This window comes from Xyrauchen texanus, chromosome 11 (assembly GCF_025860055.1).
Source record: "Xyrauchen texanus isolate HMW12.3.18 chromosome 11, RBS_HiC_50CHRs, whole genome shotgun sequence".
Lineage (NCBI taxonomy): Eukaryota > Metazoa > Chordata > Actinopteri > Cypriniformes > Catostomidae > Xyrauchen > Xyrauchen texanus.
This window is the reverse complement of record NC_068286.1, coordinates 14,203,255-14,220,045: the sequence shown is the minus strand read 5'-3', so window position 1 is coordinate 14,220,045 and position 16,791 is coordinate 14,203,255. Positions and strand designations below refer to the sequence as shown.

The following is a 16,791-nucleotide window of genomic DNA, read 5'->3' as shown; positions in this document are numbered from 1 at the left end:
ACAATGAGTTCACTGTACTAAAATGGCCCCCACAGTCACCAGATCTCAACCCAATAGAGCATCTTTGGGATGTGGTGGAACGGGAGCTTCGTGCCCTGGATGTGCATCCCACAAATCTCCATCAACTGCAAGATGCTATCCTATCAATATGGGCCAACATTTCTAAAGAATGCTTTCAGCACCTTGTTGAATCAATGCCATGTAGAATTAAGACAGTTCTGAAGGCGAAAGGGGGTCAAACACAGTATTAGTATGGTGTTCCTAATATATCCTAATAATATAAAATCAACATTTAACATTCAAATGGTGTTTGGAGTCAGTACAAAATGTCTCTTTAGTGTCCTTAGTTTTTATAACTGTGACCTTAATTGCCTACCGTCTGTAAGCTATTAGTGTCTTAACAACCGTTCCACAGGTGCATGTTCATTTTTATGGTTAATTGAACAAGCATGGAAAACATTGTTTAAACACTTTACAAATTATTTGGATTTTTACAAAATTAGCTTTAAAATAGAATGTCCTGAAAAAGGGATGTTTTCTTTTTGCTGAGTTTATATAGCCTCTGACCATAATGTATGTCATTACGTGATTACTGGCTTCTAACAGTTTATGAGCAACAAATAGACATTGAATATATTACATTGTGAAATATTTCAGTGGCTACAAAAAGTGGAAAGAAAATAACATTAAAAACAATATGCAGTCTCTGCAGTCTGCGATGAGGTCAATTTACATGAGAGTTCATAAAATAGCATTACATTCGTTGTCTTTGTTAAACTAACGTGTAATAGTATGCAGAGATATTATAATGTAATCAATTATATAGATTTCACAAAAATAAGGTATAGTACACAAAAATAAATAATAAAATTAAATAAATGGACCAAAATAAATTGTGTTCATATTGTAACATTGGGTAACAGGGAGAGGAAGATAGGAGTTGCAATAGTAACTTAAGATATTTAATAAATAACACTGGAGTGGAAGATATCAAACAAGGAATCAATACAACAAAACTACACAACATTGCAATACAAGAACTGACAAGGAATGGACAAAACAGGAGGGTATTTATACAAACAAAGGTAGATGATGGAATGGAGCACAGGTGAGGTACGATTGGAAACAGATGGTGATGAGGTCAGTGCACTATGGATAATGAAGATAGAGTTATCAAGTAATCAAAGTAATCAAAATGAGAGTTTTTGGGTAACATGAGGGAGACAGACTGTGACATATATACAGTTAAAAAAATACAATATAATAGTTTCAAATATTGCTTTCCGCAATCTTTTTACCCTCATTATCCTCCACTGAATCCTGATATCTGCTAAATAACCCTAGTCTTTTTACTTAGCAATCACATGATTAAACGATTAATCATGGCTGTATGGACAAGTAGACACTATTTAGACGTATAGCAGTATTTACAATGTATTTTTGGGTTGAGAATATTCCTGGTGATGATAGTGAAAAAATTACTTCAGCACTGTTAGAGCTGTCTGTACAAAGACATTGAGTTCTACAAAACATGTAGTGTCGTTATGTCCTATTTTTAGAAAAGGCGTTACACCATAGAACAATTTTCTGTTATATACATCAAGCATAGCAATTTCTGTATTCTACACTGGGCCACATAGGGGTGTGTAATAAAGACATGTTTCCAGCAACTTTGCCAATGGATAGTAAAATTTCCCATGTATCATCCCAAAATTTTATCTCACCGAATGCAATAATTGCAGTAGAGTGACTTGAACTGTGTGGAAAGAGCAAAACGTATTATTTTTCCAGATGTGAAGATTAAAGGTGTATAAAAAAAAACACGTTTCCAGCAACTCTCCTCAAACTTTGCCTATGGATAGTCCAACTGCTTATGTACTATCCCAAAGTGTTCGATTTTATCTCACTAAATGCAAAAATTGCACTAGAGTGACTTCAACTGTGAATAGAGCAAAACGTATACTTAGTATTGGCCCAGATGTGAAGTTTGAGGGTGTATAAAAAGACATGTTTCCAGCAACTCTCCTCAAAATTTACCTATGAATAGTTCAATTGCCTAAGTATCATCCCAAAGTGTCAATTTTATCTCACCGAATGCAGTAATTGCAGTAGAGTGACATGAGCTGTGTGGGTAGAGCAAAACGTATACTTTGTATTGGCCCAGATGTAAAGTTTGAGGGAGTATTAAAAAGACATTTTTCCAGTAACTCTTCTCAAACTTTGCCTATGGATAGTCCAATTACCTATTTATCATCCCAAAGTGTCAATTGTATATCACGAAATGCAGTAATTGCACTACAGAGACTTTAGCTATATGGGCCAAAATATATGATTTGTATTGGCCCAGATGTGAAGTTTGAGGGTGTATAAAAATGACATGTTTCCAGCAACTCTACTCAAAGTTTTCCTATAGTCCGACTGCCAATGTACCATCCCAAAATGTCAATTTTATCTCACCGAATGCATTGATTGCACTAGAGAAACTTCACCTTGGCGGATGGAGCAAAATGTTAAATTATTATTATTAGTATATATATATATATATATATATATATATATATATATATATCTTTTTTTTGTTTTGTTTTTTTTACGGATGGTGCAAAATATTTATCTTTTGTGTTAACACAGATGTGAAGTTTAAAGGTATAAAATGGTCTCATCTACCTTCCTCAAACTTTGTATTAAGGGTATATAAATTAAGCATATAAGGGGTGTGCAAAAATCAAATGGTTCCAGCACTCTTCAATTCTTTTTATTCATTTGAATAATTTTTTTAATTCTTTAAAATATATTTTGTTTTTATCTTTATTCTCATTTCCTGTTCTTAATTTATTTTAATTAATTGTATCCAATTTAAAATTGTATCCTATTTTGTCTTGATGTAAAAGACTTTGAATTACCATTGTGTATGAAATGTCCAATTTAATGAACTTGTCTTGCCTTGCATTAAACTATGCATGTGGATGGTCCAATTGACTACAGCATCAGTCCACAGTGTCACATTTTATGTCAACTATGAAATCAGTACCACAGTGACTTCTAATGGACAGACAGAGAAAAAAGTAATTGTTCTCCATTAGCAAAGATGTGAGGTTAAAGGTGTAAAGGTAAATGGATAGTACAATTGACTATCCAGCAATGTCTCATCCTTAACTCACCCTTTGAAAAGACAGTGCAACTTATATCAAATTGAGATTACTGTCACAATAATACACAGAATATGAAAGAGCTTTATTGCCAGTAACACAAAGATACCATGTCTTCAGTAACAGAAGCTTTTTATACAGAGGGAATATAACAACCAAGCTAAAATAACAATAATTAATAGAATAACAACAATAATAATAATAATTGAATATTAAACTAGAGTGAATTGCGAAAAATAAGCGAATTGCATATTAAACATTAGGTTATATTCTGCTATGATGCGTTGCTGAGTTTAAATATTGCTTTTTCAATGTAGTTTGCTCACGAGAGAAAGTGTACTAAATGAGGATACGGCTCCTTTAAGACCAAACACGGAAGAGGTCAAAATCGTTAGCTTTAGCCTCGTAACAAGTAAGTACGACTTATATGCACTGATCTATATAGATCAGTGCTTATATGTATTATTTTTCTAAAAATGCTGACGTTAGAAAAGTATCCAATATTGGCATATTATTCTGCTGTCCATCCTGTGGTTGTGTGATAGTTAGGGATGGATACTAAAGTATCGATACTTCGGATACTGATGTGGTATAAAAATATTATTATAATACATTTTTATTGTGATCTTAATATTTAGATAACGTGAATATTAATGCATCTCAAAAAGATTCGAAGTGGAAAATAATAATTATATTAGCGAACTGTTGAATGGCACCGGAACTATTTTTTCTTCCGCTCAACTTGACGCACAGAAATGCTAAAATACACCAGCAAAGTATGTGATATTAGTTTATTATATTAAGGACCATTACTCAAAGGATTCTGGTTTCATTATAAATTTTATTTTATTTTTATGTACGTTTTATATTCATAAATATAAATTCACAAATGTCAAACCTAACTTTATAGTGCTTAAGGAGATCAAAATGTGCATAGATGTAATGTCAAAATCTAAAAATAGCAAAGCAATTAAAACAATGGCAGTATGTTCTTTATTTAACATTTTTATATAGAAAGTATTTACTTATGCTTATTCAATAATATATAGATATGTACCCTCTCTATCTGTTTGTTTTTGTTTTTTTGTTCTCTTACTCTGATTTATATTGTATTGTGAAGCATGTGATATGCTCCTTTGCTGTAATATGGAAATTACTATTGTACATGCTATTTGTTGATAATAAAGTGTTAAATAAAAAAATAAAATAAATATAAATAAAAAATACACCAGCAGACAGACAGCGCTCACCTTCTCAATCATAGTGCTCTTTCAAAGAGGGAGTAGAGCTTTCCTGATGTAATGACAGAAAAACACACCTAGACATGACCTATTATAATGGGCTTGTTTGACAATTTTACAGGTTTATTTAAATTCAAAGTTGTTAAAACATTTACAATGATCTTTAATCCTCATTAATAAATGATACCCTTTTGAAAACTTACCATGGATTTACTGTAGTAATATTGTGTTTTGGGGTTTTGATACAGTTAACCATAGTTTTACTACAGCATTACTATAGGATTAATATGGTAACATATTTTTAATAATAGTAGCCATATAATAATATCTATGGTTAATTTGTGGTTTTATATGTTGGTTTTATAAATACTTACTAATTTTAAAAGGTAAACAAAGCAGCCTATTAATTTTCTGCTTAGGCCTATAAATTTATAAAAAAATCTAAGTAATAATTTAAGTTACTAATTTTATCCAAAGAATAAAAAAAAATTACATTTACTTGTACCTGATAATTGTTTTAGTACCACCTTGGTCGAGGTTCCAAGCGAGCCGAGCCAATACTAAATGTGATTTCAAAATCCTGCAGATCACTGATTGTTCAAGGAGAATCATCACTACCATCGTCACTTGATTTCCGACACGTGACATCAACCGGCTAGTTTTAAAGTTGGCAACAGTGATAACAGTATAATTTGTTCACGCGACTTTCAAATTGTGAAAAAAGAAATGGCTGTGTGCAAAATGAGGTGCAGACGGTCCACTCGTTAGCGATGAGCTAAACAAAAACATCTCTCAGGAAGTGTCTCAGCTATTGGGCACACACGGCTCCCACCGGACCTACCAACAGTGTAGGGAAAAGTTTAAAAAAAACGTAAAAGTGACTACAGAACTATCAAAGAAAATTGGAAGTGATTCGACCAAATGGACGCTATCTAAACCAGCGAGCAATGGGAGGTGATCAGCGATAGAGGATGGTATGTTTTGTTATGTTAACTCTATACTCTGCTTGAAAGCTTCACTTTATTTAGTTTACCAGCTACTGGAAGCTTGCTTCTAAAACAACTAGGCCAATTTAACTGTTACACTTGTGTAAAATCACCATGCAACAACTGCTTTATGCAGTATTTTATGCTAGTAGCTAACAGCTAGCGGTCGTGTTATTGTTTTGGTCAGTTTGTGTCGTGTTAAATGATTTCACGGCAGTAGAGGCGGCGCAACTATGACGATCAGCCTATAATCCCACCCACGTTGAGGTGGCACTAAACTGCAATGGAAATGCATGCACAGAAAAGTAAAGGGAGTAGAGTTGAGGCGAGTGGAACCGTAACGTGCAGTGGAAAAGTGCCATAAGAGTAAGCAAAATAAGAGTAGGTTATAAACTTAAAATGGCTTAAATAACTAAACAACAAATGTTGAAACTAGGTGCAGTATTTTTTCATGTGTCATTCATTCATTCATGTTTTGGAAAATTACCCATACCCAACACACACCCACAAAAATGAATGATCTCAGCACTGACTGGCAGGGCTTCTCACTCTTAGTAATGTTCCTGGGTAAACAAATTACCTTCTTTTGTGTACATTTAACCTTATTCTCTCTATTTTTTTTCTATTTTTTTTTTAAATAAGAAAATAATACAAATAAATAAAATAAAACATATTTTTTTTTATTGTTCCAGATTCCATTCGACCAACCATGTGGCCATTTCAACCTCATTGGATCTCAGTTTGTTTTCCTTATATTTTTCACATATTAATTTATGGTAAGATCTATGTTTCTTTCATTGTGAATGAATACATTGTAATGACTAATTTTAACCCTCAATAAGTGTCTTTCGGATGAGAATTTAAACCGAGGTCCTGTATCTCTGTGGTCATTAAAGAGGGCAATTCTCATAAAGAGTAGGGGTGTAACCCCGGTGTCCTGGCCAAATTCCCCCATTGGCCCTTCTCAATCATGGCCTCCAAATAATCCCTATCCATTAATTGGCTGTATAACTCACCTCTCTCCTCTCCACCAATAGCTGGTGTGTGGTGAGCATACTGGCACACTTTGACTGCCGTCGTGGTTGAGGAGAGTCCCCTGTTCACTATGTGAAGCACTTTGAGTGTACAGAAAAGCAATATATAAATGTAACATTCACAACATTCATATTCATAAGCATACTAGTCTGTCTTCACAACGCTATTTGAAAAATGTTTCTTGCTGTAGGAAACACAATTTAAAGAGATAGTTCACCCAAGAATGAAAATTCTCTTATAATTACTCACCCTCATGCCATCCCAGATGTGTAAGACTTTCTTTCTCTTTTGAAAAATATCAAAGTTCTATAGGTCCATAAAATGCAAGTGTATGTCGATTAGGCCTTTGCAGCTTTTATGTTTTTATCTGATTATTGGAGCTACAAATTTCTGATCACCATTCACTTGCATTTTATGGACCTACAGAGCTTTGACATTTTTCAAAAAATCTTAATTTGTGTTCTGCTGAAGAAATAGGGACATGCATGTCTGGGATGGCATGAGGGTGAGTAAATAATGAGAGAATTTCACTTTCAAGGTAATTTGCTTAATCAAATGTTTTCATCTAAACTTGCTTTTTAATGGTCTCTTCCCTGTTAGTTCCTCTTTCAGCAGGATTGTCAATACCTGTCGCAGTAAATTTGGGGGACACTGCTGTTCTAACTTGTAATGAGACATGTGATGGAGTGGTCTCATGGAGGACTTCCCTTGGAAAGCTGGAGGTTTTAAAATGTGTCCGAGATAATTGCACTGAAGGAGATGGCTTTAAGAACAGAGCAAGCCTCTTTGCTAATAAATATCAATCATAGAATCCCATCTCTCACACTGCATCCTGCTCTGTACAATGACGAAGGCTGGTACGAGGCTCATTGTGATTCAGCATTTGTCTGTAAAGTATTCTTGGAAGTTTTTGGTAGGTTTTCACTTCATTAGTTAAGCATCATGTCCTAATCAAGCTATAATCTACATTCAACACTAACCACTGTTAAATGATGTCTGATGCTTGTTTCGTGTCTTTCCACTATTTAGTACCCAACACTGTGAACGCCTCAGTTGGAAACAACATAACACTATTCTGCTATGCACGTACAGAGAAAACGATAGCTGATAATGATGTGAACATCCTGTGGAAAAGAGAAGATAAAATAGTTTTGGAAGTTCAAAATGGAATAACACACCATGGTTTAGGTTTTACAGACAGGGCCTCCGTTTCATTAAATGGCTACAGGATTGGAGATCTTTCCCTTAACATAGTTGGGGTCACCCCATCAGATAAAGGGTTATACCGTTGCTATCACAAAACACAAGAGGAACATGGACATCCTGGAGCTATCACTCTCCACGTCAAAGGTTGTTATTTTTTTTTTATTTCCTCCCATTTTTATATATTTTATTGCCTTCCTCCAGAAAATATTTGTTGTATTAAAACCAATGTTTAATTCTTTCTTCAGCTCACCAGCATTTCCTTCATAGAAAGTCTGGCGATAATCTAACCTTGGACCTGTTCAGCACAGACCCAGTAACAGTATTTTTCAATGAGATACAGATCTGCACTGTGGAGAGAGCCAACGCTTCATGCAGCTCCGACTACAATGACAGAATGTCTGTCTCTAATTACTCTCTTGTGCTGCAAGTATTGACCGCAGCTGATAATGGGACGTTTACTTTGAAAGACAAGATGTGTGAAGTCATTAGTGTCAACACTGTCACTGTGGAGGGTATGCATTAAATCAATTCAATTCAGATTTTAATGGTATAAAATAGATAAATGCAGGCCTGGAATGGCCATTGGGAGCACAGGGAGAAATTACAGTGGCCTGACCTTTTGTTCGACTGATTTGGCCCTCTCGTTTTTATTATTAGTTATTTATAATTGTATTGCCTGACCAATGTAGAGGATACTTATTGTATCAACTTTGGGCTTGTTTTTTTTTTTTTTTTCTTTAGAAATTTGCTATTAAATATGGTGAGTGGTGGGTTGTGTTATTTTTGGGGGCGTATTTCTAGAACACAGGTAGTCGTGTTAATTGGCTTGCTGGTGCTTGGCTTCCAAAGCACAATTAACTGTGACAAACCATTTATCTCAGCTGTCAATTGTCATCTCTTTTAATCATCTAGTACCAGCCAACATGAGATCAGTCTGTCTCAGCTTCTCCAAAACTGCAGTGATTTTACATTAACCCCAGTGATTTTAAATTAATACTAGCCAGTTGTCCAGTTGTATAATATGACATATTTAAATTATTTTTGAGGATATGTTTAAATACTACATTGATATTTTCTTTCTGTGTTGTCCACAGGGGTCGCTCAAAGACATCACTTCATAGATATGGCTATAACAGCTGTTTTCGTTCTCTTTTTGATTTACCTTCTCACCAAAATCTTTCAATATCATAGAAAGACAGGGCAAATTAAATTTCACTGCAGGTTTAATGTTGCACAGTCTAGTGTGCATCTCAGTCCAGCCTCATTGAGTGAGCCGGAACACATAGGATTGCCACACCAGGAGACTTGCCAAAACAACGTTTCAGAGCAGCTTGACACTACTCTTCGCACACCTGTAGAGGAAACCACACCTTTCATACCTGGGATTACCACTGAGAAGCAGGACAATCCTGTAGAGGACTAAAAGTGGGAGAATCAAAGCTGACCAATATGGGAATGCTTTAAGGATAATACTGAACTGCTTAAGATTCCTCTTCTGCTGTCCTATTGCCACTTTTCTCAAACTGGGTCTGCTGAAAATGCCTGAAATGTGATCAAAAATACACAACAATAATGGCTCAGTTGGTTAAACCCAATGCAATGGTATGGGTGGCATTATTTTTTAAGGGCTGTCTTAGGGTACTGTGTAACTATGCCAATGAACATTGTTTAAAAACTAAAAAGAAGAAGAAATTCTCATTTATTTTTAGCTGTTTTCACAATCTAGCTGTGCACCTTAGCACGTTTCGTGTGTATAAATCCAAAGTCAAATGTTTAATTGAATTGTATTTAGGTTAATAAGGTTAAAGGGTTAGTTCACCCAAAAATGAAAATCCTCTTATCATTTACTCACCCTCATGCCATCCCAGATGTGTATGATTTTCTTCTACAGGACACAAATTATAATGTTTAGAAGAATATTTCAGCTCTGTAGGTCCTCACAATGTAAGTGAATGGGTGCCAACATTTTTACACTTCAAAAATCACATAAATGCATCACAAAGGTAATCAATAAGACTCCAGTCCATATCTTGAGAAGTAATATGATAGGTGTGGGTGAGAAACTGATCAATATTTAATTCCTTTGGCTAAAAATGATTCTCTCTGCCCAGTAGGGGGCTGTATGCATGAAGAATGTGAAAGTCATCTGTTTATCACCCACACCTATCATTTCGCATATGAAGACATTGATTTAACGAGTTTTCTGGATTAATTTTAATGCTGATTTAAGTGTTTTTTTTTAGCTTAAAATATTTTGCACCCATTCTCTTGCATTGTATGGACTAAAAGAATTGAGAAGTTCTTCTAAAATCTTATTTTGAGTTCAGCAGATGAAAGAAAGTCATACACATCTAGGACAGAATAACGGTGAGTACATTTTGAGAGAATTTTCATTTTTGTGTGAACTATTCCTTTAAATACAGTCAATTAAAGCCATGAAGTGTTTATCACCAAGCAAATGGAAGAAATCACTGCAATTCTCAGGTTGTTACACTGGCATTAATGTCATTTTACTTATTTACAAATGACTGAATGGCTCAGGTAGATCAGTATTTTCCTTTGTTTGCATACCTTACAAGCATCTTAAATCACTAGAGATAGATCACTAATGCCTAGTGATCGAAAATGTTGACGTAGCACAGCTATTACGTATACTAGCCACAAATGAAGTCATCATCATGATGTCAGATGTGCCCAAACTGAAAACCCACCAGTTTTATTGTACCTTTTCTCATTAAGCATTATAATGCACTTATTCATGCACTGCACATTTATTTTTCTCCTGCATATAAGTGTGATTAATTTCTATTAGTTTAATGTAATTAAATATTTTGAAATATATTCTTTATATGTCTGTGTATTTCTATTAGATTTTATGATGAAATAATGTTTAGTTTTTTTGTATTTGTATACCATGACAAATTTGGCAAGTAAATTCAATAATTGGAGTTTGCAAATGTAATATATATATATATTTAACTCTGCTTTACTGTTTTAAATGTTACCAAAATCTCAGTGAACATCACAGTAGTATTTCATTATTTATTGTTAGTTGTTTTAAGCATTTTCCTATCTCCTTTGGAACAGAGTAGAGTGTATACTTGTAAAGAAGTCAATGGAAAGGAGGAGGCGAGAACCAGCTTGACGATTCAAATAATAGTTTAATTTAAAACTCAAACAAAATTCAAACACATGACGGACATGTCCGTAAACTGTCTCTCTCCCATCGCACCACCATCTGTCATCGGCCTTTATCCCTCTCGGAGGCTTAATTAGCCTGATAAGGGACCGGGTGTGTATAATCACAACCCGGCCCCGCCCTCCGCCCTGCCACATTCCTCCATCTTTCTCTGGGGGGGAGGGCGTGCTTTATGCTTAGTCTGCCGGCAGGTTATCCCCATCTACCTGGTCGAGGGTGGGGACAAGGGGAGGGAAACAGAAATAATTAAATGGGGGGTACTTCCTGTAACAGTGTAGTACCCCCCCCCCAAAAACACTGTAAAATTTAAATGAGACGGAAAAGGCCAACGCGGATCGGCAGTGAGAGAGAGAGAGAGGAGAGAGAGATACACGCCCCGCCGCGTTCTCGGGGAACAGTAGGGGTCTCAGCCACCCGTTTCAGCGGCTGGTAGGTGACTCCTCCGCCCCTGGCAGCAGCCCTGACCACTCCAGGCGGTCGGTTAGGAGCCCCTTCTCCCCTCGCAGTCGGCGGCCGTCGTCCTCTTCCAGGCGGCCGGGCTCCTCGTCCCCTGGCAGATGGCCGCGGCTGCTCCGTTGGGGTGGACGGTAGTGGCGAGAACTCTACTACGGCGTATCCCTCCTATTTCCCGGGTTTTCGGCACCAGTGTAAAGCAGTCAATGGAAAGGAGGAGACGAGAACTGGCTTGACGATACAAATCATATTTTAATAATAAACTGAAACAAATGACACAAACACACACATGACGGACATGTCCGTAAACTATCTCTCTCTTCCGCACAATCCTCCGCAGTCTGCCTTTATCCCTCTCGGAGGCTTGATTAGCTTGATAAAGGACCGGGTGTGTACGATCACGACCCGGCCCCGCCCTCTGCCCTGCCACATTACTCTCTGACTGACTGATCATTAACACGCTAGCTGAACATTGCATTTTATGCATACAATATTTCTGATTAACAGTTTTTATTGATTCATACAATTGACAAAGTAAAGCAAAACATATATTCACAGAATCAACATTTAACCCCCACTATTACCCCTCCCAATCCCCAATCCCACCCTGACCCTCAACAAACATCCCTATGGCCACATATGAGTACAAACACACACACACACACACACACACACACATATATATATATATATATATATATATATATATATATATATATATATATATATATATATATATATATATATAAAATAATCACACATTTAAAACTATTCTTCTTTCTCCATTGCCTCTCCCCAAGAGCCCTCCAAGAAGGACAAATAGCTGCCCCATTTCCCATCAAATGAATTTAAAGTTCCCCAGCCTTCTACATGTCAAGTAATTTTTATTTGTATAGCGCCTTTCACAACACACATTGTTTCAATGCAGCTTTACAGAAAATCAGACAATAACAGAAAACGAAACTATAATATCTACAATGTCTTACATTTATCATTGTGTATTTTTATAAAATATGATTGGAAATTGTGTTTAAATATAAGTAATTAAATAATAATTGTATTTATAACACCAGTGAGCAAGCCGAAGGTAACTGTGCAAAGAACACAAAACAGCATAAAATGTTGGTTAATAGAGAAATATAACCTTGGGAGAAACCAGACTCTCTGCGGGGGCCAGTTCCCCTCTGGCTAACAGCATGAATATAATGCCAATATTACTTACGTATAGTGCAAGTCATGGTTTAAAATTATTAAAGTAAGTGTTAAGGGTCAGTGTTTAAACAAAGATTTTTTATGAACTGTAAGATTAATGACTAATGTCTTTTTTGTACGTGTTTATCCCCTATATTAATGACCACCACATCGCCTAAAAGACAGAGTCTGGGGAAAACATTTGAGTGCCCAATACGTCACACATAAATCCCTAACTTCAACCAAAATTGTTGGATCTTAACACACCACCAAAAACATGGGTTGTGTCTCCATCTTCTGATTGGCATCACCAGCAGGTGGGTGTGTCTTTCAGACCAAGCCAATACAATCTAGAGTTGTCTACCTCCTCCAATACCAAATTTGAATCTTTCTCCCATAATCTCTTGATATAAGCTCCATCCTCCAGACACTGAATTAACGTGGTGTAATACACTGATGCCTCGTGACCTTTTCCAAGAGCAGTAATCACCACTCCCAGAGTGTCTGCCGCTTTAGGGGGGTGTATGCTACTCCCAAAAAATAGTACAGAGCAGATGGCACAGCTATAAATACCTGAAGAATTGAGACCTGGGAATCCCAAAATGTTGAACCACATTTTCAAAGGATCTAAACACTCATTTAAATAAATGTCTGAATTATACACTCTGGACACTTTAGTCCATACCAAGTTCAAATGCGAGATAACGGGGTGTAACAACTTCTCAGATTAGTTTGATAGAAAAGCTTTGCAATGGCAAAATAGGGGCAAGAACTTCCTGTTCAATACATAACCAGGGAGGGGCTCTCTTAGATGGAAGCGGCCAATGAGCGAAATGTCTGAGACCGAATGTATAATAATAAAGCAATATCTTGGATAGGCCTAGCTCAACTTTGACAATCGGCCTATGTAATTTATTGAAATATAATCTGTGATGTTTACCATTCCAAATGAAGGACTTTGCTATGCTATCAAATTGCTTGAAATAAAAGTGTGGGGACATCTACAGGGAGAGATTGTAGTAGGTAGCTGAATTTTGGAATACAATACATTTTTAATAACAGTAACCTTCACAATCATAGATAAATGTAATGAAGCCCACCTGTCCACATCACTCGAAAGCCTTTTTTTATTAAAGTGCCCAAATTAAATAAATCACACAAAATTGCAGGGAATAAAATGCCCAAATACTTAATGCCCTATTTGGGCCACTGAAAGGTGCCGACTTAAAATGCCATAACCAGGCAGTATGCTGTCAGGGACAAAGCTTTGGATTTAGAACTTATTAAAGAGCAACATGCAGGTTGGACACCCCTATATAGCATAGTGTATGTTGATGATAAAACAACTAGATTTTCTGAACTGGAGTAATATATATTTAGCCATTAACGATATTTTGAGATAAATTGTGATAAAATAACTTCCGCGTCTATAAAGCACTAACCGGAAGTGACGATGGCCGAGGGACTCTGGTCAAGCTCAAGCTCAGGTTACAATGGATGCGAATGAAGAAACCGAGTTCTCCGGTGTGGACGAACATGCCTATGATGGCATTGTGCAAACTACTAAATTCATTTCAGAAGGCAGACAATTACGTTACGACAACCTGTCCTAAAGCTCAGTCTCTCTCCCTCTCTCTGTATTATTATACTAAATAAATGTTAAATATTTAATATTATAAAAAATATATTATATAAAAATACTAGATAGGTACATTTCCTGAAGAAAATGTGAGTGGTGCTTGCCATGGCAAAACTCATCAAATAGCATGTTATGAGTTGAAAAGAACAAAAATTATGGTCATAAATAAATCAACCCAGAAGTCTGTACGATTTTCTGGTGCAGAAATATGTGATTTGTTACTCTGTTGCTAGGGTAAGCCCATGTGGTTGCTATGCAGTTACCAAGGTAATACAATACATGGCTCCTTTCCATCCTGAGTGAAATAAGTCAACCCGGAAGTCTGTACTATTTTCTGGTGCAGAGATATGTGATTTGTTACTCGGTTGCTAGGGTAAACCCATCTGGTTGCTAGGCAGTTACCATAGTGATACTAATGAAGTCTCATTGCCATCCTGAGTGAAATAATTCAACCCGGAAGTCTCTACTATTTTCTGGTGCAAAGATATGTGATTTGTTAGTTGGTTGCTAGGGTAACCCCATCTGGTTGCTAGGCAGTTACCATAGTGATACTAATCAAGTCTCCTTGCCATCCTGATTGAAAAAAATCAACCCATAATTCTGTACTATTTTCTGGTGCAGAGATATGTGATTTGTTATTCAGTTGCTAGGGTAACCCCATCTGGTTGCTAGGCAGTTACCATAGTGATACTAATGAAGTCTCCTTGTCATCCTGATTGAAATAAGTCAACCCAGAAGTCTGTACTATTTTCTGGTGCAGAGATATGTGATTTGTTACTCGGTTGCTAGGGTAACCCCATCTGGTTGCTAGGAAGTTACCATAGTGATAGTAATCAAGTGTCCTTGCCATCCTGAGTGAAATAAATCAACCCAGAAGTCTGTACTATTTTCTGGTGCAGAGATATGTGATTTGTTACTCGGTTGCTAGGGTCACCCCATCTGGTTGCTAGGCAGTTACCATAGTGATACTAATGAAGTCTCCTTGCCATCCTGAGTCAAATAAGTCAACCCGGAAGACTCTACTATTTTCTGGTGCAAAGATATGTGATTTGTTACTCGGTAGCTAGGGTAACCCCATGTGGTTGCTAGGCAGTTACCATAGTGATACTAATCAAGTCTCCTTGCCATCCTGATTGAAATAAATCAACCCAGAAGTCTGTACTATTTTCTGGTGCAGAGATATGTGATTTGTTACTCGGTTGCTAGGGTAACCCCATCTGGTTGCTAGGCAGTTACCATAGTGATACTAATCAAGTGTCCTTGCCATCCTGAGTGAAATAAATCAACCCAGAAGTCTGTACTATTTTCTGGTGCAGAGATATGTGATTTGTTACTCGGTTGCTAGGGTCACCCCATCTGGTTGCTAGGCAGTTACCATAGTGATACTAATGAAGTCTCCTTGCCATCCTGAGTCAAATAAGTCAATGATCCTGAGAGACTGATTGGTTGTCTGAGTAAAATGAGCCCACCCCCTTGTCTCTATGACTCTGTGATCCAGAGCTATGTTCAATACAAAATCCCTATGCAATTTCATTTCATGGGCCGTCCTACACCATTGTAAGTCAATGGGGGCAAATTTGGGCAGCTCCTGCCCCCCAGGGGTGCAACTTTTACCCCATATTGAGGTATGCTCTTACAGAGCCTGCCAGCCTCTTCAAATGTGGCAAATCACACGTTTCTGTGAAATCCTCGCTCGGAGCTGTGACGCATCAAAGTTTGTCGCAATGTTAAGTCTATGGGATTTTTCGGGCGCTTTTTTGCCCCTGGGGGAAACACCTTACCCCCGATCGCTTATAAAAGTCATAGCACACGTGTCCTCAATAGGCCGTTAGATTTGACACCTCATTCGTGGGTCTACGCCAAACGGTGCGGGACGAGTTAGGTGCCGAAGTTTTGTACGGAGACATAATAATAAAAAGAAAAATAAGTATGTGAGATTACAATAGTGATGCTTTGCAAGCACCACTAATTATACTATTATTATTACGAAATTACACAAATTAAGAGTTAAAATAATTAAAAGTAAGACTTACTCTGCTAAGTGCTCGTTTTCGTTGCACAGAATGTCTGCTAACGTTAGCACTTGGTCCTCCAGTCCCGCCCGTGCCAAAATCCGGTGTAAACTTTGACGGTGGACTTGATTCCATCGAGTGCACCGAGGGAACAGCATCAGTAATCAGCCTCACGTGGTCCGTACTCCGAAATCCCATCCAAGACTCCAACAAATCTCCAGGTCGATAATTCTCCGGAGTGAAATGTGCGCCACAAACGACCGAGTGTGTGGTAACAGACGCGGCAGTGAAGTCTGCTCTCTTCACCTGCACAAAACACACCCAAGACCGAAAAGCCTTGTTTTCCTAGAAGGAAAATGATGGACACGATGTCCTGACAGGCTGGAATTCGTGCAACCAGCACAAACACAATAATTTACCATTATGCCTTCTCCAAAACTCGATCTAAAACTTTCTGTCTCTCACTACTGCTCTAACTACATCAACACCCAACAATAGAGAGCTGACCACGAGCTCTTTTATTTGCCTCGCCCTACGTCATATGACGCGTTGCTATAGCGGGAAAGGCGTATTCCAGAGCCTAGCACATTTTCATCAAAATCTCTACATCAAATGAGATTTTATTAGTAATTTCTATTATGTGTTTTTAAAAGACCTCTGCAGACAATATAAAGTATTAA

General features: G+C 37.1%; 1 protein-coding gene across 1 annotated transcript; it reads left to right on the top strand.

Moving 5' to 3' along the window:
* The first annotated feature begins 3,508 nt into the window (after positions 1-3,508).
* LOC127651837 (uncharacterized) lies at positions 3,509-10,404 on the top strand. The gene is made up of 6 exons (XM_052137870.1): positions 3,509-3,561; positions 6,069-6,152; positions 7,012-7,324; positions 7,441-7,761; positions 7,863-8,129; positions 8,712-10,404. Exons 3-6 carry the CDS (start codon positions 7,171-7,173, stop codon positions 9,038-9,040), a joined length of 1,071 nt encoding a protein of 356 aa, XP_051993830.1. The 5' UTR covers positions 3,509-3,561; positions 6,069-6,152; positions 7,012-7,170; the 3' UTR covers positions 9,041-10,404.
* The last annotated feature ends 6,387 nt before the right edge of the window (positions 10,405-16,791 follow it).

Coding starts and splice junctions, on each gene's coding strand:
- LOC127651837 (XM_052137870.1), top strand. CDS start 7,171: ATGGCTTTAAGAACAGAGCAAGCCTCTTTGCTAATAAATATCAATCAT. Junction 7,325..7,440: donor AGTATTCTTGGAAGTTTTTG/GTAGGTTTTCAC, acceptor TCCACTATTTAG/TACCCAACACTGTGAACGCC. Junction 7,762..7,862: donor TATCACTCTCCACGTCAAAG/GTTGTTATTTTT, acceptor TTCTTTCTTCAG/CTCACCAGCATTTCCTTCAT.